The sequence below is a fragment of the Salvelinus sp. IW2-2015 genome, linkage group LG27 (genome assembly GCF_002910315.2).
Source record: "Salvelinus sp. IW2-2015 linkage group LG27, ASM291031v2, whole genome shotgun sequence".
In the NCBI taxonomy this organism is placed as follows: Eukaryota; Metazoa; Chordata; class Actinopteri; order Salmoniformes; family Salmonidae; genus Salvelinus; species Salvelinus sp. IW2-2015.
In genome coordinates this window covers 23,862,565-23,884,493 of record NC_036867.1, presented here as the reverse complement: position 1 = coordinate 23,884,493, position 21,929 = coordinate 23,862,565, and the positions used below count along the sequence as shown (strand labels likewise).

General features: G+C 45.0%; 1 protein-coding gene across 1 annotated transcript in view; it reads right to left on the bottom strand.

Moving 5' to 3' along the window:
- LOC111953453 (zinc finger E-box-binding homeobox 1-like) overlaps positions 1-21,929 on the bottom strand; it is an 88,654-nt gene that overhangs the window by 14,928 nt on the left and 51,797 nt on the right. The window contains exons 2-3 of the mRNA XM_023972739.2: positions 9,021-9,176; positions 425-583 (exon numbers count right to left, since the gene is read on the bottom strand). Of these exons, the coding sequence (XP_023828507.1) occupies positions 425-583; positions 9,021-9,176 (315 nt within the window). The remainder of the gene's footprint in view (positions 1-424; positions 584-9,020; positions 9,177-21,929) is intronic.

Sequence of the window (21,929 nt, the reverse complement as noted above, 5' to 3'; positions counted from 1 at the left end):
TTCAAACTCTCTGGGGATGACAGGTAACAGCCAAAAGCTCTTTGGACACAGACTGGGCTTTTATGGCCTTTCACAGCTGTGTGTGTGTGTGTGTTCGTGCGTGTGTGTTAATGTGGGGGGAGTTAACACCTTTAGAGGGAGAGACAGAAGCCCGAACAACAAATCAAGGTGTTGCCTGGAGGCATAACACCTGTAGGGGATGGGGGGGTGGTGTCAAGGTACAAAGTATTTTTGGGGGGATGTGTGCTACCCCTGCTCTGTGCTGAGCTTGACTCAGAGGGGAATCTATGGCCAATCAGGGACACTATTTAATGAAAACTGGTACTTTGAACCAGTACAAAGCAGAGGAGTGATGAAGTGAGGTGTGTGTGTGTGTGTGTGAGAAAGGTGTGCAGGTGAGGTGTGTGTGTGTGTGTCTTTGTACCATTCTCGTCATGTCCGCTGGCCTCAGGCGTCCCCTGGCGGGGCTCGTCCTCAGGGGCTTCTGGGTAGATGATGGTCGTGTCTCCCTGCTGCAGTATCTCCTCCACCAGAGCATCTGTACTGCCGTCATCCTCCCCATCAGAACCACACTCCTCCCTCACTGAAACACAGGGACAGGCAACTATTTGGACAAGAACATGAGGAAAGGGACATCAAAGATCCTCTCCATTGTTATAAAACATCACAATTGTAATACATTAGAACTGTGACCTACAACTAGGTGAGTTAGTAAATCTAATGTATCCCTAGAATCAACCAATCCCAATGCAATAGACTTCAAACCTAAACGTCTCTCTGCCTCCTCCAACCCCAGGCCTAGATCAACCTCCTCTCTGGATAAGAAAGAACAACCTGGCCACTGTGGGAACTAATATCCTAATACAACAGTAAATGAGATCCGTTATCAGGGAGCATATTCTCTCCTCCGGATCACATTTGCTGCCGTTGCGCCACTAATGAGGGCTAATTGACGAGCTAAATAAGGCTGTAGGAAACAGCATAACTCGAGGACACATTTAGGAAGTGGAACGCTTCCGTCTCTCTGCTCGGCTTCGCTTCCTGAAGCACGTACACAACAGGGTATAGCGTGTCAGCAGTTAAAACAATAACGAAATACACCTAGTTATTATCATTATTACTAACCCTTATTTTGCCAGGTAGGTTGACAGAGTAAGAACACATTCTATTCGACAGGAAGTGAGAAAGTATGATTATAAAACACCTAACGGCATTGTTTACCTCCCTAAAGAGAGACAACTTTTATTTACTGAGCAGATGTATCAGGCTAGGGGAATTTAATTCTCCTGTTAGTTTCTTTAGTGTCGAGGTTTTTCTGTGCGTGTAAAGGTCTGTGATAGTGAGACCCAGCTGTGTGTTGCTGTGTCAGAGGGGAGCTTGTACGCTCCGTGACTCAGCCAGGCAGGCCCAGTAAATTCCAACAGCCCTCCTACTTAACAGGGCCCAGCCCTTGGCTGGCTCTCTCCTGGCTCGCTCCTTGCTCTCTCCTAGCTCTCTCCTGTGCACTATAACAGTGGATGAGACAAGGTGAGAAATGGACGGTTCCACTACACGGAACACACATCCCTACTCCAACCACACGGTACACACACACAGTTATTGGTTACCATGGTTATTAAACACATTCAGCCGAACCTCCTCCATCCCGCTGCCTCACAGCAAAAAAGGAGAGGGAGGAGAAGGAGAGCGAGTGAAAGTGAGTGTGAAAGAGAGAGTGAAAAAAATCCAGTGGCCAACACAGTGTATGTGAGAAAGAGAACCAGAGAAAGACAGCGAGAGATACAGAGAGAGAGAGAGAGAGAGAAAAAGAGAGATGTAATCACCAGGTGCTGAGAAAGTCTGACTGCAGGATTATATCCATCCTCAGTATAGGATGGAGGGGGAGAAACAGATGAGTGCCTCCTAACCCTCACATTAAGCCACAGCGTTACTTCCCATGACCTCAATGGATCCCTCACTCTCTCTCTCAACCATTCAGAAAAGTCTTAAGTTTTTCACCGTTGAGCTAGATTTGTAAGATTACATTTTTCTTGCAGTTCAACGTTCTTTTAATAACACTAAGCAGCTAAATAACAACCTATTTCAACAGTCACACATGTTGCTGTTTTCTGTATCTACAGTCCACTACCCTGGCCTGAAGTTACCTGATCCCTGCCTCACTCAGGGTCTCAGAATGATGTAACAGCCTACATCTCCAACACACACACCAACTCGGGACACTGAATGTCGAGTGTGTGTGTGTGTGAGATAGGGTCGCTCTGGCGGTCGGCTCTGAGGTGTTACAGGTCTCTGGTTGTTACGGTTACGGCCCCATTCACCGTCTCTCTCAGACCTCTGCTACAGTAAATAAGAGCTGAAGGCCACAAGGGTCAAAGCCAGTCAGGCAGTCTATGAAAAGTCAGTTTATCAGCATGTTTCAACATGGCCAAACATGACACATGGACGTGAACTCACTGAAGCATGAGTGGAAAACTTGGACAGGTTCTGGAGTTATCTGACTAGACCCTAAAGAAGATTTATAAAAATTGTATTTTGTAATTGTCTGTGGCAGGGCTTGCAAAACTATTACAGACTACATAGGGAAACCCAGCCACGAGCTGCCCAATGACGCGAGCCTACCAGACGACCTAAATGCCTTTTATGCTCACTTTGAGGCAAGCAACACTGAAGCATGCATGAGAGCACCAGCTGTTCCGGACGACTGTGTGATCACGCTCTCCATAGTTGATGTGAGCAAGACCTTTAAATAGGTCAACATTCACAAGGCCGCGGGGCCAGACAGAGTACCAGGACGTGTACTCAGAGCATGCGCGGACCAACTGGCAAGTGTCTTCACTGACATTTTCAACCTCTCCATGACCGAGTCTTTATTACCTACATGTTTCAAATAGACCACCTTAGTTCCTGTGCCCAAGAAAGCGAAGGAAACCTGCCTAAAAGACTACCACCCTGTAGCACTCACATCGGTAGCCATGACTTACATCATCATCCTGGAAACCCTAGACCCACTCCAATTCACATACTGCCCCAACAGATCCACAGATGACCCAATCTCAATCGCACGGCACACTGCCCTTTCCCACCTGGACAAAGGGAACACCTATGTGACAATGCTGTTCATTGACTACAGCTCAGCATTCAACACCATAATGCTCACAAAGCTCATCACTAAGCTAAGGACSCTGGGACTAAACACCTCCCTCTGCAACTGGTAGACAACAACACATCTGCCATGCTGATCCTCAACACTGGGGCTCAGGGGTGCGTGCTTAGTCCCCTCCTGTACTCCCTGTTCACCCACAACTGCGTGGCCAAGCACGATTCCAACACCATCATTACATTTGCTGACGACACAACAGTAGTAGGCCTGATCATCGACAACGATGAGACAGCCTATAAGGAGGAGGTTAGAGACCTGGGTGCCAGGACAACAACCTCTCCCTCAATGTGAGCTTCCTGCCATCCAGGACCTATATACTAGGTGTGTCAGAGGAATGGCCCAAAAATTGTCAAAGACTCCAGTCACCCAAGTCATAGACTATTCTCTCTGCTACCGCACGGCAAGCGGCACCGGAGCACCAAGTCTAGGTCTAAAAGGCTCCTTAACAGCTTCTACCCCAAGCCATAAGACTGCTGAACAATTAATAAAATGGCCACCTGGACTATTTACATTGACACCCCCCCACACTTTGTTTTTACACTGCTGCTACTTGCTGTTTTATCTATGCATAGTCACTTTACCTACATGTACAAATTACCTCGGCTAACCTGTACCCCCGCACATTGACTCCGTACCGGTACCCCCTGTATATAGCCTCGCTATTGTTATTTTATTGTGTTACTTTTTATTTTGTACTTTAGTTTATTTAATAAATATTTTCTTAACTCTATTTCTTGAACTGCATTGTTGGTTAAGGGCTTGTAAGTAAGCATCTCACGGTAAGGTCTGCACCTGTTGTATTTGGCGCATGTGACAAATAACATTTGATTTGAGTCGGTATTAAAATGTCCCCACCGCGGGGGAATTCTCATGTTGCTTATGAGTGCATTTCACACTACTTTTGGATTATAATTGGATTGTAAGGCTCGTATGAATCTCCTGCATACTCCTGCTTAATATAATGTTTGTGTCATCGTTGCCAATCAACTGCATTCAACCAGTATAAATGCCCTTTGGCTAACTTCGCTACAGCCTATGTCAATGAGCATTAGCATACTAGCTAACAACTACTGCATCAAGAATAGGTATTTTGCAAAAAATACCAACGAAATATAATCTTAGCGGCTGTTCAAGCAATAATCAAATCAATGTTGTAAGCATATGAGAACCCCCAAAAAGCGTATGAGAACCCTAAGCGTATGTTTAGAAGTAATAACTATGTACATCTATGCTATGCTGTATGAGTGCAGATCGGGAACAGCAGCTGTTTTCCCCCATGGTGGCCGTTGTTCAGGGACTACTTGTTTATGACGTGAATAGCGACCTTGATCCTTGATATAAAAATCCTCTTTCCTTGTTGTGCTTAAATAAAGAGTTCAATTCTAGCTTACGCTAGAAGGCCGGAATCATCAGAACACCCACACACTATCTCTGTAACCTGATACAGAGGGGTCCCATGAGCGTAACTATACATGACGACCACATCAGCATTTCCTGTCCTGGGTGAGCTGGACTCACCTTTGACCCCTACTTCCTGTGGCCGTGCATCCTGCCCCTACTAGGTGTCTTCTATCGGGGAAGGAGAGGGGGAGCCAGCATGTCTCTGCGATAAGCAGTGAGTGATAGACCCAGTCTGTTAAAATAATCTTGAAACAACAGGATGCAAGCCAGTGGGATCTGGGATGAATGTGAGGTTTATCTTATCTAGGCTCGGGATGATTTACTTAACTTGAGTTCAGCATTATCACAGAGTCAGTCCCTGAGTATCCACCACACAACTTTCCCAGTGCTCTATCCCTCTGTCGGTTTCCCTTTCCTTTCCTGTTCTTCCATGGTGTCTTAACTTACTGACTGAGAAATATCATGACTTAAGCCCTACAGGAATTTATTATGTGCTCCGCAATGCCCATGACTCCTGCTGTAGCTATTATCCTGAGTTAGGGCATTCAAATGTTTTATTGAGACTCATCTTCAGGGGAAACGCATGGCCCATTGCCGATGAGCTATTAGGTGAACGGCAGTGACCAGACAGAAGGAATTTACTCAAACGAAATCATCATACTGTGTATCGACCATATGACGTGAGCACATGCCATGCCTAATAACACACTAATCTTACAGAGTGGAAAGAACTCTGTATATTTCCATAAGGCAGGTCAGTTAAACCTGGGTTTCATGAGATCATTGTATTAGTTACCTCCACTGACTATATATTAGTGGCTACCTCCTAGTATTAAACCACACATTCTCCTTTCCTCTCCTCCCTACCCGTTCACTCTGAACTGAACAGAGAATACAGTCATTATTGAATCAGTAATGGAACAAATCCCACCTCAATACATTTTTTTCACCTCTCCTTGGTACATTGAATCATCCGGCCTCTTCACTGAGGTGGTGGGTACGGCAATGCTTTACTCCAAGGGCTGTGGCAGTACTACAGTGGATATTCATTTAGAACGAAATGAGTAATGACAGTGAGCAGGGGGCCAGTGATACCATATGATCAGGAGAAATGATTCAGGAAGAGAGGGGGAAAACGGAGGGAGGGAGCGAGGGACTGCAGCAGGGTGAAAACCACGTCAAGACTTTAATTTGAGCCAGCGCCACAAGCAGCCAGGGTAAGGGAAAGATTAGTGGGTGGCTGCAGCTTTCAATGGTTACGCCGACCTAGAGTACCGACAACTGTTTTCCATAGAGAAAAGCAATGGGGACAGAGAGAGAGAGAGAGACGGAGGATGAGTGTGGAGGTGTGTTTGTTTTTAAAGGAAAAGGGCTGAGACTTGCAATATGTTTCATCAGTTTATTCCCACAGAGCTGGCCTTTATTAGAGAGAGAGAGAGAGAGAGAAAAAGAGAGAGCGAGAGGGACGAGGAGAGAGAGTGGAGGACGAGCAGGGAAAGAGAGAGAGAGAGAATTAGGAGGGAGAAAAGAGGAAGGGAGAAGGAATGTGCCTGATCAGGCCAGCAGCCAGCTTTCTAAAGCCTCTGCAATTTAAGTATAACTCATGCTTTTGAAGTGTTTAATGTTCTGAGAGACCAATGACATTCTTCCCCGACTTCCCCTTTAAGAGGGAGCATGCAGATGGACAGGGGTGGATATGGCATAATAGTGATGTCAATGACAGCAGGATCTGTCTGGAGAGTAGGCTACAGTATGTCAGTCAGGTGTGAGACAGCTGTTGAGAGCTTGAAACTGTCTGCATCACAGGCAGTACACAAAAAGAAATGCTCAAATCGGTTCTGTACTGGCAGCTATACTGATTACCATACTCATCTATCTAACCATGAAGAACATTCTGTTCTATAAGTCTGTTTACGTACATAGTCACCATCATCTAAACACAACTCTGTCACATCACACTGTGTCAAATAACCTGTCCCTTCCATGTCATCCACCAGCAAACATACTTAGTAGATGTCATCCACTGCATATACCATAGCTAAGACACTGGGCAAACTGAACCAGCTCCATACAATATAATCAACGATCCAAATCAATCAGCCCTGCAAATGACCTGTTACATTGCATGTACAATGCATTCATTTTTCCACATTTGGTTACGTTACAGCCTTACTCTAAAATTGATTAAATAAAAAGACATTTGCATCAATCTACACGCAATATCCCATTATGAACAAAGCGAAAACGGGTTTTTAGAAATTGTATTAATACATTTTTAGAAATGTATTGAAAATAAAAAACAGAAATACCTTATTTACATAAGTATTCAGACCTTTTGCTATGAGACTCAAAATTGAGCTCAGATGCATCCTGTTTCCATTGATCACCATTGAGATGTTTCTACAACTTGATTGGAGTCCATCTGTGGTAAATTCAATTGATTGGACATGATTTGGAAAGGCACACACTAGTCTATATAAGGTCCCACAGTTGACAGTGCATGTGAGAGCAAAAACCAAGCCATGATGCCAAAGGATTTGTCCGTAGAGCTCCGAGACAGGATTGTGGCGAGGCACAGATCTGGGGAAGGGTACCAAAACATTTCTGCAGCATTGAAGGTCCCCAAGAACACAGTGGCCTCCATCATTCTTAAATGGAAGACGGTTAGAACCACCAAGACTCGTCCTAGAGCTGGCTGTCTGGCCAAACTGAACAATAGGGGGAGAAGGGCCCTGGTCAGGGAGGTGACCAACTACCCGATGGTTACTCTGACAGAGCTCCAGAGTTCCTCTGTGGAGATGGTTGTCCTTCTGGAAGGTTCTCCCATCTCTGCAGCACTCCACCAATCAGGCCTTTATGGTTGAGTGGCCAGACGGAAGCCACTCCTCAGTAAAAGGCACATGACAGCTCGCTTGGAGTTTGCCAAAAGGCACCTAAAGGACTCTCAGACCATGAGAAACAAGATTAAACTTTGGCCTGAATGCCAAGTGTCGCGTATTGAGGAAACATGGCACCAACCCTAGGATGAAGCATCGTGGTGGCAGCATCATGCCTTGGGGATGTTTTTCAGTGGCAGGGACTGGGAGACTAGTCAGGATCAAGGGAAAGATGAACAAGCAAAGTACAGAGAGATCCTTGATGAAAACCTGCTCCAGAGTGCCCAGGACCTCAGACTGGGGCAAAGGTTCACCTTCCAACAGGACAACAACCCTAAGCACACAGCCAAGTCAATGCAGGAGTGGCTTCGGGACAAGTCTCTGAAAGTCCTTGAGGGGCCCGGACTTGAACCCGAAAGCTTCAAGTGTGCAGCAACGATCCCCATCCAACCTGACAGAGCTTGAGAGGATCTGCGGAGAAGAATGGAAGAAACTCCCAAAATACAGGTGTGCGAAGCTTGTAGCGTCATACCCCAAAAGACTTGAGGCTGTAATCACTGCCAAAGGTGCTTCAACAAAGTATTGAGTAAAGGGTTTGAATACTTATGTAAATGTCATATTTCAGTTCTTTTTTTTTTTATACATTTGCCAAAATGTTTTTGCTTTGGCATTATGGGGTATTGTGTGTAGATTGATGATGGGAAAAAAACATTTTAATCCATTTTTGAATAAGGCTGTAATTTTGGGTGGGGAAAGTCTAGGGGTCTGAATACTTTCTTGGGGACCAAACAATTAATTCCCATTCAAAATTTTCCCAAACCTAACCTTTAAGCGAAACCTAACCTTAACCTTAACCCGAACCCCAAACTCTAACCCTAATTGTAACCCTAACCCTAAACCTACTGTAACCCCTAAGCCTAAAATAGCCTTTTTCCTTGTGGGGACAGGTGAAATGTCCCTACTTGCCTGAATTGTACTTGTTTCACTATCCTTGTGAGGACTTCTGGTCCCCATAAGGACAGTAAAAACAAAAACACACACACACATATATACACACCATGAGCTAATTCTCTATGCGAGATTGCCTTGGTACAGCTGTTAAAATGTTAACATCCTTTAATAACACCTCACATTGTTGGTTTTGGGACGTGACATCAGACCCTTCTCGCGGTGTTTGTGTAAGTATGTGCGTAAGGTAAGCTCAGTTCAGTCACAGCGCGGTACATCACTCCAATGCCCACTAGCAACATCAAGCTCTCACCATGGCAGGTCTATTTTGGAAAGCTGAAGGTCTCTACCCTGGTGGCATTGTCCTGTTTGAATACCAGGATTCCTGTCAACCCTGCAGCCTGTAGTACCTGTTTCCTTTCACTGTATCACAGTTACACGCAGGTAGAGCCCGGTCAAGGTACTAGGTATTCTTAACTGACATCACCTTTTACTGAGTTCAGTGCAAGGAAAAATCAGTAAATCGGTACTACAGTAAACGCTCAGCAAAAAGCACACAGAGAAACAGACACGGAGAGAGAGAACGAGATCTGTCTGCGTGCGTGTCCCACTCTGTGTGTGTGTGAGACCATCACCTTCATCCCAGCGGTCTCCGTTGTGATCTTCACTGGGTACGTTGCTGTCACAGTCAGCCCCGTCTGCCAGGCTCCCGTCCTCCTCCACGATGTGCAGCTTGTCCTCATCATCTGAGTCTGAGCCAGGGGTCTTCACCACATTACTGTAGTTGGTTACTGCGGGCGGAGAGAGAGGAGAGGGGTTGGTCATTTCACTGTCTATCAACCGTTAATATGATAGAAGTGAGACGCGATTTAAGACAATGAAGATGGAAGGTGCTGTATTGGATGAGAGAATGGTCCCCAGTAGGGATGCAAATTTTGGTAAATTTTGCTGTCAACTAACTGACCATCATTAACCGGTAAACAATTTTTTCCCCCAAACAGTATAATGACGTGGCCAGCAGAAAATACTATCAGACATCTTCATATAATGATGAGATGCTTATGTTTCTGCCCTAACAATGGGAGTCGTCTAAAGGCAGGAAACAAGTTTAGGCCCAAAATAAGCCCATAGAAACGCATTGGACATATTTTGGACATATTTTGGCGAGAGTGAAACCTCTCACTTCGCCTCTTCCTCTCTGATACATACAGTACATGCATACACAGACCGGACATTTTTCATGAAGAGCTTAATGGAAACATGCAACAATAGCAAGCCTATCGTCTTACAGTCAAAAGGCTATATATAGCCTATTACTGAACATGCAACTCCTGTAATGAAGCAGCTAATAAAACGTTCTTTTTTTCAAACATTTGCCAAAATGCAGTTTGCGGGAAACACAGTTCTAAACAGAGCGCCTAATGCCAGCAGTTCCAAATGTGACAGAGATGAAAATCTATAGGCCGATAAGCATGACCGGTCAAATGTATTTTCGGCAGCTAACCGATTAACGGTTAACCATTAACATCCTTAGTCTCCAGTCTTGGAATATAGTCAATTATGCCTGGAGATTAGCCAAATCTAGACAGAAAATACACAAACAAATCAAATGTAGGCTAAAGCCAAAGCACGGCATTACTAACAACCAAGGAAACAGAGCACTCCTGAATGGTATCTTCTCGACACAGAACGGCTTTTCTCAAACCACCTCTCTAAATTCAGTATTTTACTCCTGGAGGTGCCCACAGCCAACGACCTCCATTCCATTTCAGCGTTAGTTTACACAGTGGAATGGGAGATAAGGGAAATGGGTTTGATTCTGTGTAGCAGCCTAAAGTCTAATTATCTGTGGTGTGCTAAGGTATATGCTAGCCTAGCCTAGCATAGCACACTGACATTCTATTATACAGCAGGAGAACAGAGCGTTCTGTGAAATGGTTATGTACTGCTTATGAATATGATATGTATGGGTTATAAATATGTAATGAAGTGTTCAGACCCATAAGAGGATGTACAGTAAAGGGAAAGATTCATATATTGGAACTCGTGTGCTTACTAATAGCCTATAGTCAACATAACCTAATCCAAGGCTGACTCCATATTAAACCTTGAACTCTCCCCTCCCCCATCCATGTGTACATCTTTACCTCTACATTATTACTGGCAGAGTGAGATGTGTAAGGGTCTCTTTCGCTCTCTCTCTCGCTCTGTCTGTGTGTGTGTGTGTGTGCTACAGGGTTAGAGCGCTAGGAGAGCCTCAGTCTACAGAAGTGATTATTAGAGACATACATAACACTGATGCTCTACAGAAGGTGTGTGTGGTTGCTTGCGAGTGCGCTAGTTGTGCGTGGGTCAGCTGTTTGTTCACCCGCACCCGCCCGCAATTGCTAATAATCTATCAGCAACTACCTGACTGTATGTGATAAAGGGAAAATCTGAGGCCCGCACCTGACCCTAACCCGCTAATATAGAAAATGCTCTATAGGCTACAGTCAATTTCTTTTTTTTGACAGGGAAGGCAGTTTTTTTTGTTGTTGCCTGATGTAGATATGTTTCTGCTTATAATTTCCAACATTTAGATAGGCTATTTGTTAGTCAACTTGTCTATAATTAGATACATGCAGTTATCACAAGGATAGTGATTTTATCTGTCATAAAATGTTGCCCTAGAAGACTAAATAAACCCTTGCTCAGCAGAATGTAATAAATCGATAGAATTGAATGCTTCAATCTAGTTGACAGCGGTAAAGTTATCTCTGTCATCTCTGCTTCTTACACAGAGCAAAGGTGTTAAGGGACCGGGAATAAAATGCAATAACAAAACAAAACAAAAAGTGATGTGCAACATTTTCAAATGACATCAGTTTGACCGGTTGTAAGGAAATAGAAAGTTGTGAAAACAAACCAACATGTTTCTGATAAGATTTCAGTTCTGCTTGGATGCATATTTTAAGTGGTTAAAATAAATCAGCTTTTATGATGCTGATATTGATGATGAAACCGTGGATGGATGGCGGCATTCGCGCAAAACTGAAAGTGCGAACCACCGCATTTAACCATGGAAAAAGGTCTGAAAATATGGCTGAATATAAACAGTGTAGTTATTCCCTCCTCAAGGCAATCAAACAAGCAAAATGCCAGTACAGGGACAAAGTAGAGTCGCAATTCAACGGCTCAGACACGAGACATATGTGGCACGGTCTACAGGAAATCACAGACTACAAAAAGAAAACCAGCCACGTCATGGACACCGACGTCACACTTCCAGACAAACTAAACACCTCCTTTGCCGACTTTGAGGATAATACAGTGCCACCGTCGCGGCCCGCTACAAGGACAGGCCCCCCCCCCCCCTTCTCCTCCGTGGCTGACGTGAGTAAAACATTTAAACATGTTAACCCTCGCAAGGCTGCTGGCCCAAACGACATCCCTAGCCGCGTCCTCAGAGCATGCACAGCTGGCTGGTGTGTTTACAGATATATTCAATCGCTCCCTATCCCAGTCTGCTGTCCCCACATACTTCAAGATGGCCACCTTTGTTCCTGTACCCAAGAAGGCAAAGATAACTGAAATAAACGACTACCGCCACGTAGCACTCACTTCTGTCAACATGAAGTGCTTTGAGAGACTAGTCAAGGATCATATCACCTCCACCTTACCGGCCACCCTAAACCCACGTCAGTTTGCATACCGCCCCAACAGGTCCACAGACGATGCAATGCAATCGCCATCACACTGCACACTTGTCCCATCTGGACAAGAGGAATACCTATGTAAGAATGCTGTTCATTGACTACAGCTCAGCATTCAACACAATAGTACCCTCCAAGCTCATCATCAAGCTGGAGGCCCTGGGTCTCAACCCCACCCTGTGCAATTGGGTCCTGGACTTTCTGAAGGGCCGCCCCCAGGTGGTGAAGGTGGGAAGAAACATCTCTACTTCGCTGACCCTAAACACTGGGGAGAGCCCCCTCCTGTACTCCCTGTTCACCCACAACTGCGTAGCCATGCACGCCTCCAACTCAATCATCAAGTTTGCAGACGTCACTACAGTAGTGGGCTTGATTACCAACAACCACGAGAAATCCTACAGGGAGGAGGTGGGGGCACTCGGAGTGTGGTGTCAGGAAAACAACCTCTCACTCAACGTCAACAAAACAAAGGAGATGATCGTGGACTTCAGGAAACAGCAGAAGGAGCACCCCCCTACCCACATCGAAGGGACAGCAGTGGAGAAGGTGATAAGTTTCAGATAAACTGAAATGGTCCACCCACACAGACAGTGTGGTGAAGAAGGCACAATAGCACCTCTTCAACTTCAGGAGGCTGAAGAAATTTGGCTTGTCACCCAAAACCCTGACAAACTTTTACAGATGCACAATCGAGAGCATCCTGTCGGGCTGTATCACAGCCTGGTACGGCAACTGCACCGCCCTCAACCACAAGGCTCTCCAAAGGGTGGTGCGGTCTGCACAACGCATCACCGGGGGCAAACTACCTGCCCTCCATGACACCTAAAGCACCCGAAGTCACAGGAAGGCCAAAAAGATCATCAAGGACAACAACCCGAGCCACTGCCTGTTTATACCGCTACCATCCAGAAGTCGAGGTCAGTACAGGTGCATCAAAGCTGGGACTGAGAGACTGACAAACAGCTTCTCTCTCAAGGCCATCAGACTGCCAAACAGCAATCACTAACTCAGAGAGGCTGCTGCCTACATTGAGACCCAATCACTGGCCACTTTAATAAATGGATCACTAGTCACTTTCAACAATGCCACTTTAATAATTTTGACATATCTTACATATCATATGTATATACTGTATTTTATAAGATCTATTGCACCTTGCCTATGCCACTCGGCCATCGCTCATCCATATATTTATATGTACATATTCTCATTCACCCCTTTAGATTTGTATGTATTAGGAAGTTGTTAGATTACTTGTTAGATATTACTGCACTGTCTCATGGAGTTAATATTAAAGGTATGTGAGAGGTTATGTCCAAATTTCAGTTTCCATTAAACCCATCTGAACAGTAGGCTACAGTTCCCTTGACGTGCCATAGGCCTATTTGAAATCCCGGTCTTGTGACTGGTGAATTTGTATAGCACCTCACAATCATCACACGTCACATTCTCTTTTACCACTTCACCAAAACATTCCCAAACATTACTTTTCTGTCCCTCCTTAGGTCAAAAATCTATTTCACTGCTTTTCTCTGATTTAATTAAACTCTGACATTGTCCCTTTTGCCTCCGTGGAACAACTTTCACTTTTCTGTCCATTCCAAAAAGCTTTTGGTGCACGTACAGTTAGGCCCTAAAGCTTAGGCTTATGCACTAATGCCAGATAGCCTAAAATAATGAAAGAAAAACAAGAATGATACATTTAGATTTATTAAGGTATTGTTTGTTCTTTATTCAACCGCCACACACCTGCCCTTCGTCCACACAATAGCTAATGACCCTTAATCCACCCGCACCTCAGATACAACCGCGGGGATTGCGGGTTAAGAGTCAACACGTGCATCACTAGTGTGTGTGCTATTGAGCTTTACAGTCATGGGAGTAATCATACTTCATACTGCCTCTCGTCTCTTTTCATTTCAACCTGTTTCTTCATCTCTCTCTATTCCACCTGTGGTCACCCCCTCTCCCTTTCTCTTTTCATCTCTTTTTCCCCAGCTCTCAGCACTGTGCCTCTCTCAGGCCAAATCAATTCTCCTCTGAGAGGCGCCCAGTCAGCAGTGGGCTCAAGCTGCAGCGCCAAAACACAGATCACACACACACTACACAACCACCCACACACACTCCCTCCCCAGCCCACGCTCTCTGGCCTTATCGCCCACATTTACATTAAGCTGATTTGGTGGTTCTCTTTCCTAACCCCACTCCATCTTCTCTCTGTCTGTCTGTCTCTCTCTCTCTCTCTCTCTCTCTCTCTCTCTCTCTCTCTCTCTCTCTCTCTCTCTCTCTCTCTCTCTCTCTCTCTCACTCCCCTTCTCTGTCTCACTCTCCCTCTCTCTCTTCCCCCCACTCTCTCTCCCTCTCTCTCTCTCACTCCCCTTCTGGAGCATAGTGGTGGATGATGATAATGTGGAGATGCGGCAGCCTGTGGCTGGGGAATGATGTTCTGTAAGAATAGTTCTGCAGAGCTGAGAATCACGGGGAGGTTCGTTTTCTGCATAGAGTACACATGGTTGATATTCACAGAGACTCCCCATAGGCACACACACAGCTCAGGAAGAGAGGGATGGGAGGGAGGCCATTATATGGAGTGTGTTCCCAGGGTCAACACAGCTCTGCATCTGCAGAATTCCACAGCTACAGTATCATCGGGAGACTCATCTCTCTGTCTATCATCTCTCTGTTCCCCCTCCTCTTTATCTCCCCACTCCCACCCCCACACTCCTGTCAGGCTGAGTCAGGTGATGTATAGACCCTCTGGCCGGAGTAGAAGCAGCAGTGCTGAGTGACTCTTCAATCTGAAACAAGAGCCATACAGTCAGAGGTACAGGTGCTAAAGTCAGCAATAAAAACACGTACAGGAGCATCACTGAGAGCGGATTCAGATGCGTCAGAGAAATGACAAACGGCAACCCAGAGCCACCACAAAGTCGTTTGATGGATAGGTAAAAGTGAAAGGGGTTGCCGGCAGTGAGAGGGAAAAAAAATCATCCGAAATTATAAATCCTCACTAGACACAGCCATGTTTGTTCGCGTCACCTCAGAACTGACAGAGTAAAAGGATGGCGCTTAGCACTGACCATTAGCTGGATAGGAAGTGAATTCCTCTGGGCCACAATAGTGTGTTTCTAACAGCGGTAGGTAAGCAACACCTAGGGAAAACAAAGCAGGAACAGAGGTCCCTCTCCGTCAGCCTGACCTGTTTAGACAGCTGTGTTCATTAGCACTAGCACGCTAACAGACACCAACACACAACAGGACTCTATTGCAACTCATCTGAGGAGAGGAGAAACCTCTACCACCCTTTAACTTAGAACACCAAAGAAGAACATTTTTACATTCATTTCCTCTAATCTTGGCACCCAGAACCAAATCGCCAAATACAGAACCAGTAGGAAATACGTTCCACTGAGAATAACTAGTTAGGCTATACAGATGATGTAAACCTAAGCCAAAAGTCAACCACATTTTCACAGCTTATCTGGGAAGACATCCAGTTCTCTGGTCCCAATGCATACATTGGTGTTTCTCACAAACTACCTAGTGCAGGAGGTGAAGAGACCACCTAACACGGGTGTGTGAATGAAAGCCTGTTCTTTAAGAACAGAGCAGAGCAGTCAGTAAAACTCTGACTAGTCTCTAGACTGATCTACCATTACACAACAGTCACATCCGCTCCTCTCTGGTGTAGTGGCCACCAGTCAGGTATCAGGCCAACCCTTTTAAATTGTGTGTCCCGAATAATGGCACCCTATTCCCTGTATGGTGCACTATTCACCATACAGGTGTATAGTTCACCATACAGGGAATATGTACAGAGCTATATGGGCCCTGGTTAAAAGTAGTACACTGTAAAGGGGATAGGGCAAGTCTGATAGGGCAAGTCTGGGTTGGCACCCCCCCTTGGGTTGTGCCGTGGCGGAGATCTTTGTGGGCTATACTCGGCCTTGTCTCAGGATGGTAAGTTGGTGGTTGAAGATATCCCTCTAGTGGTGTGGGGGCTGTGCTATGGCAAAGTGGGTGGGGTTATATCCTTCCTGTTTGGCCTTGTCTGGGGGTATCATCGGATGGGGCCACAGTGTCTCCTGACCCCTCCTGTCTCAGCCTCCAGTATTTATGCTGCAGTAGTTTATGTGTCGGGGGGCTAGGGTCAGTCTGTTATATCTGGAGTATTTGTCTTGTCTTATCCGGTGTCCTGTGTTAATTTAAGTATGCTCTCTCTAATTCTCTCTTTCTCTTTCTTTCTCGGAGGACCTGAGCCCTAGGACCATGCCTCAGGACTACCTGGCATGATGACTCCTTGCTGTCCCCAGTCCACCTGGCCGTGCTGCTGCTCCAGTTTCAACTGTTCTGCCTGCGGCTATGGAACCCTGACCTGTTCACCGGACGTGCTATCTGTCCCAGACCTGCTGTTTTTAACTCTCTAGAGACAGCAGGAGCGGTAGAGATACTCCTCCAATGATCGCTATGAAAAGCCAACTGACATTTACTCCTGAGGTGCTGACTTGTTGACACCTCGACAACTACTGTGATTATTATTATTTGACCATGCTGGTCAGTTATGAACATTTGAACATCTTGGCCATGTTCTGTTATAATCTCCACCCGGCACAGCCAGAAGAGGACTGCCACCCCTCATAGCCTGGTTTCTTCCTAGGTTTGGCCTTTCTAGGGAGTTTTCCTAGCCACCGTGCTTCTACACCTGCATTGCTTGCTGTTTGAAGTTTTAGGCTGGGTTTCTGTACAGCACTTTGATATATCAGCTGATGTAGAAGGGCTATATAAATACATTTGATAAAGCCTTTCTTCCCTGAATATCCTCGGCCTGCTCTGCTTTCTTCTGTGAAGTGCCTATTTAAAACCAAGCCGATGGCAGCTTGCCCAGCCATGCCCACCCTACTGTCACCTACTGTACCATGCGCCTTTGGTACTCAGAAACCTGTTTTGACACATGCCAAGCTGAGTCAATAAAAGCCTGTGAAACAGGAGCGGGGCGGGACAATCCTTTTGTGATAACCTAACCACCTCATTGGCCCCCTCACAAGCCCCTGTAACCTCAGTATACTGGGATCATTTCAACAGACTTAAATATTCTGATCTGATGTTATGTCACAGATTTACCTTCTTAGCTCAGTGACGGACGGTCAACCGGCCTACCTACTATACCTAGGACATTCTCTAGAGTGGACGTTGGGTGGGCACTGAACGGGGGTGAAAAAGTTGTGGATTCAATCAATACACAGATCAATACATTGTTGGTTCTTATTGGAAAATACTGTGCAAGAAATGGAACCAAGAGTAAAGGAAGTCTTTAGATGAATGCAGAAACCTACAGTACAACACATACTGCACTATGGTGTCTGAACTATGCCTGGAATGTCCAACCAAAACACCTCCACAGTGTTTGGGCCTTAAAGAGACAGGTAGGTGTGTGTGTGTGTGTGTGTTGTGTTGTGTGTGTGTGTGTGTGTGTGTGTGTGTGGTGTGTGTGTGTGTGTGTGTGTGTGTGTGTGTGTTGTGTGTGTGTGTGTGTGTGTGTGTGTGTGTGTGTGTGTGTGTGTGTGTGTGTGTGTGTGTGTGCTTTCTCCCTCTCGCTCTCTCACAAAACGAATCACTTGCACTCGTTCAGGATCCTTTGTTGCAGCGTTTAGTTTGTGTGATTGGACAGACAGGAGCAGCTTTCACACCACTTCTATATTTAACCCACTAGGCTACACTCTCCTCTCGCTGAAGTATACCATTTACACACCCACACCCACACACACACACACACCGGCCCATCACAACACACACCAACCCCACCACACACACACACACACACACACACACACACACACACACACACACCACTTATTTTAGAAAGGCCACGCAGCACAGCAACTCACAGAACAGCGCTGCCAGGCAGTCAACGGACGGTGAAAATACCACAGGCATCCCCCTCTAAAGAATAGACCAGCGCCGTCACAGAGTCTGCTGCGGAGTGAGGTACATTGCTTTCCTCACGAAACCCACAACAACAAAAACGAACCAAACTAAAACAAAGCCGTGCCATTCAAAACCCAGTATGCAGACTCAAGGTGAGACGCCCTGTACTTGACTGAGGCAACGGTACTGTTATTTAAAACAAAACCATGCACTCCAGATAGGACTAGACAGGAAGGTCACCTAAACAGTTAGGTGACAAAACATATATTTTTTTAAATTAAAAGGCACCTTCTCACCTCACTTCAAAAAGACACATAGGTCTAACCAATATGAACCTTGATTATCCGACTTTCTCACGTTTGCTACAATAGCTGGGGCGGCAGGTAGCCTAGTTGTTAGAGCGTTGGACTAGTAACCGGAAGGTTGCAGGACCGAATCCCCGAGCTGTCAAGGTAAAAATCTGTCGCTCTGCCCCTGAACAAGGCAGTTAACCCACAGTTCCTAGGCTGTCAATGAAAATAAGAATTTGTTCTTAACTGACTTGTCTAGTTCAATAAAGGTTAAACAAAAAATGTCCTGAAGGAATGAGACTTGGAAGAGTGGCAATGCGAGACTAAACCAATGCAAATGCTTAGCTGGGTTCCAGGAATTGTGATTATGGCCATTAGAGGCTGGTGGGAGGAGTTATAGGAGGACTGGGCTCATTGTAATGGCTGGAAGGGAATCAATGGAACAGAGTCAAACACGTTGTTTCCATGTGTTTGATATGTTTGGTACCATTTCATTCTAGCCATTAAAATGAGCCTGTTGTCCTATAGCTCCTCTTACCAGCCTCCTCTGATGGCCATGTATGATCAGTCACTTTATGAACTCTCGATCAGCCTCTTGCCGCAACAAAATATTTCACATGAAACCATGTGGTTTTGGAACACTTCACATGTGATATTTCACATCAAGTTTCAATGTGGATATTTTTCACATGAGATGACACAGGTGATGCCCTGCAAACACAAATGAGTCGTTAGGATGTCCCCGGAACGTCACGCAGTCAAAGTGTTTCCAACTGATATATTTGACACACTGTAATGTCACAATGTAATTGTGTATGTTTATTTATACAGCAATTATTATTCAACGTGTCCTCACCTGGGATTTGAACTCACAACCTTTTGGTTCACGGTATTCTGATCTTCCTGCTACGACGCCATATCAATAACACATTTTACTTGGATTCCTACACTTTGGACTTCAAAGCAAATCTCAGATTTGTGGGGGGAAAAAAATAGTATATTTATCATATTGATTCAGGAGTAACATTGAAACAGAATAATATGTCCCACCAACATTAACTATACAGAAAACCCTCAAATTCCTCAAATAAGTAAATGAAATCAACGATGAGAGAATAGTCAGATTAACTGATAACTAAAATAGCAGTGCAGATGGCACTCTTTGCTAAGTGCAGAGATGTATTATAGGTAATTAATCTGTAGGGGACTTCTGAGCACAGGAGGTTGGTGGCACCTTAATTGGGGAGGACGGGTTTGTGGTAATGGCTGGAGCGGAATTAGTGGAATGGTATCAAATACATCAAACACATGTGTTTGATGCCATTCCATTTGAACCGTCCTCCCCTCAGCAGCCTCCGCCGCATCTAAACATTTTACAGACTTTGTGGCGCAACAGAAAGTTCAGCTTACCACAAATTCAGAGATGTTGAGTTCAAATCCTAGGTGGGGTCATATTAAAATATCAGGTCTAAGTGATCATGTCAAATGTAATCATATTGATTAAAGATGTTTACAATATTTTATCTTGAACAGTGTATCACTTGCTTTTCAACGCCATGCCATTTTATTACTTACATTAACAAACAAAAAAAACATGTGAAATAGCTGTTTTCACATGTTGAGCTGAAATGTTCACATGTCAAAACAAAACAGTTCACATGTATTACATGTACAGTTCACATGTTAACATCACCTTTTTTCATTAGGAGAATAACATGTTCACCTCACATGTTACAAACTTTCACATGTGAAAATCTAACTCTCACATGTGAAAAACATTCATATGTAGAAGTCGAATTTGCAGTTTTACATGTGAAAAGCATTCAAATGTTGTCACGTGTCGTTTCATATATTTACCAAGAAAAAAAGAAAAAAGTTAAATAATTGATATTTTGTCTCTCTGTGTTTTCATAATTTTGAATGTACATGAACGTACTGTATCCCACCGAAGAAAGCATCCGAGCGAGCCAAACAGCGCCCCTCTGTCTCTGTAATTGTAGGACATCTATCTGATGCGGTCTGGTCATAAAGAGTATGACATTGTTCCTGCCCGTAGCATTGAATGCATGGGAAGCCAGTGTGCATTTGGCCTCCCTTGATAAAAAAGTATAAAATAATAGCCAATCTCCTCCCGGTATCGAACCAGGATCTGTAGTGATGCAACTAGCACTGCTATGCAGTGCCTTAGACCACTGTGTCACTACAGATCCTGGTTCGATACTGGGCTGTGTCGCAGCCGGCTGCGTCCGGGAGACCCATGAGGCGGCGCACAATTGGCCCAGCGTCATCCGGGTTAGGGGAGGGTTTGGGCGGCGAGGATGTCCTTGTCCCATTGCGCTCTAGCGACTCCTGTGGCGGCCCGGGCGCATGCACGCTGACACGGTCGCCAGTTGTACGGGGTTTCCTCTGACACATTGGTGCGGCTGGCTTCCGGGTTAAGCGAGCATTGTGTCAAGAAGCAGTGTGGCTTGGCAGAGTCGTGTTTCGGAGGACGCATGGCTCTCAACCTTAGCCTCTCCTGAGTATGTACAAGAGTTGCAGTGATGGGACAAGACTGTAACTACCAATTGGATATCACAAAATTGGGGAGAAAAAGGGGGTAAAAAAAAAAATATATATATTTTTAAAGACCAATCAGCGTTGAGCTAAACTGAGTGAGCTCAACTGTGGATGGTCCTGGCACACCAAAAGAAAAGTGTCAAGGGAAGCGGATTTGGATTTGTGTTCACTCCTATCACAAAGAAATACGTAATTGAACAACTTAAATTGTTGCATTCCGTTGTGTTGTTGTCTTCCGGTGGCTAGCTAGCAGCGGTGGAAAAAGTACCCAATTGTCATACTTGAGTAAAAGTACAGATAGTGAAAGTAGGCCAGTAAAATACTACTTGAGTAAAAGTGAAAGTATTTGGTTTTATACTTACGTATCAAGTAAAAGTATAAATAATTTAAGATTCCTATTATTTAGCAAAGCAGACGGCACAATTGTCTTGTTTAAAAAAAATGGATGCCAGGGGCACACTCCAACACTCAGACATTATTTACAAAAGATGCATATATTTAGTGAGTCCGCCAGACCAGAGGCAGTAGGGAATGACCACGTGTTCTCTTGACAAGTGCGTGATTTTGACTATTTTCCTGTCCTGCTAAGAATTTAAAATGTAATGAGTACTTTTGGTTGTCACGGAAAATGTATGGAGTAAAAAGTACAATATTTTCTTTAGGAATGTAGTGAAGTAGTAGTAAAAGTTGTCAAAAATATAAATAGTAAAGTAAAGTACAGATACCCCAAAAACTACTTAAGTAGTACTTTAAAGTATTTTTATTTTGTACTTTACACCACTGCTAGCTAAAATTGGCCCTTTCCTAAGTAAGCCATGGATTGAGATAGGGATTTGGACTTGTGGGTTTTACTTAATTCTCCGTACTGGCCAATGATTATAACGGCGATTCTGATCCAACCATAAAATACATTGTGAGGGCCTCCCGGGTGGCGCAGTGGTCTAGGGCACTGCATCGCAGCGCCAGCTGTGCCACCAGATACTCTGGGTTCGCGCCCAGGCTCTGTCGCAGCCGGCCGCGACCGGGAGGTCCGTGGGGCGACGCACAATTGGCCTAGCGTCGTCCGGGTTAGGGAGGG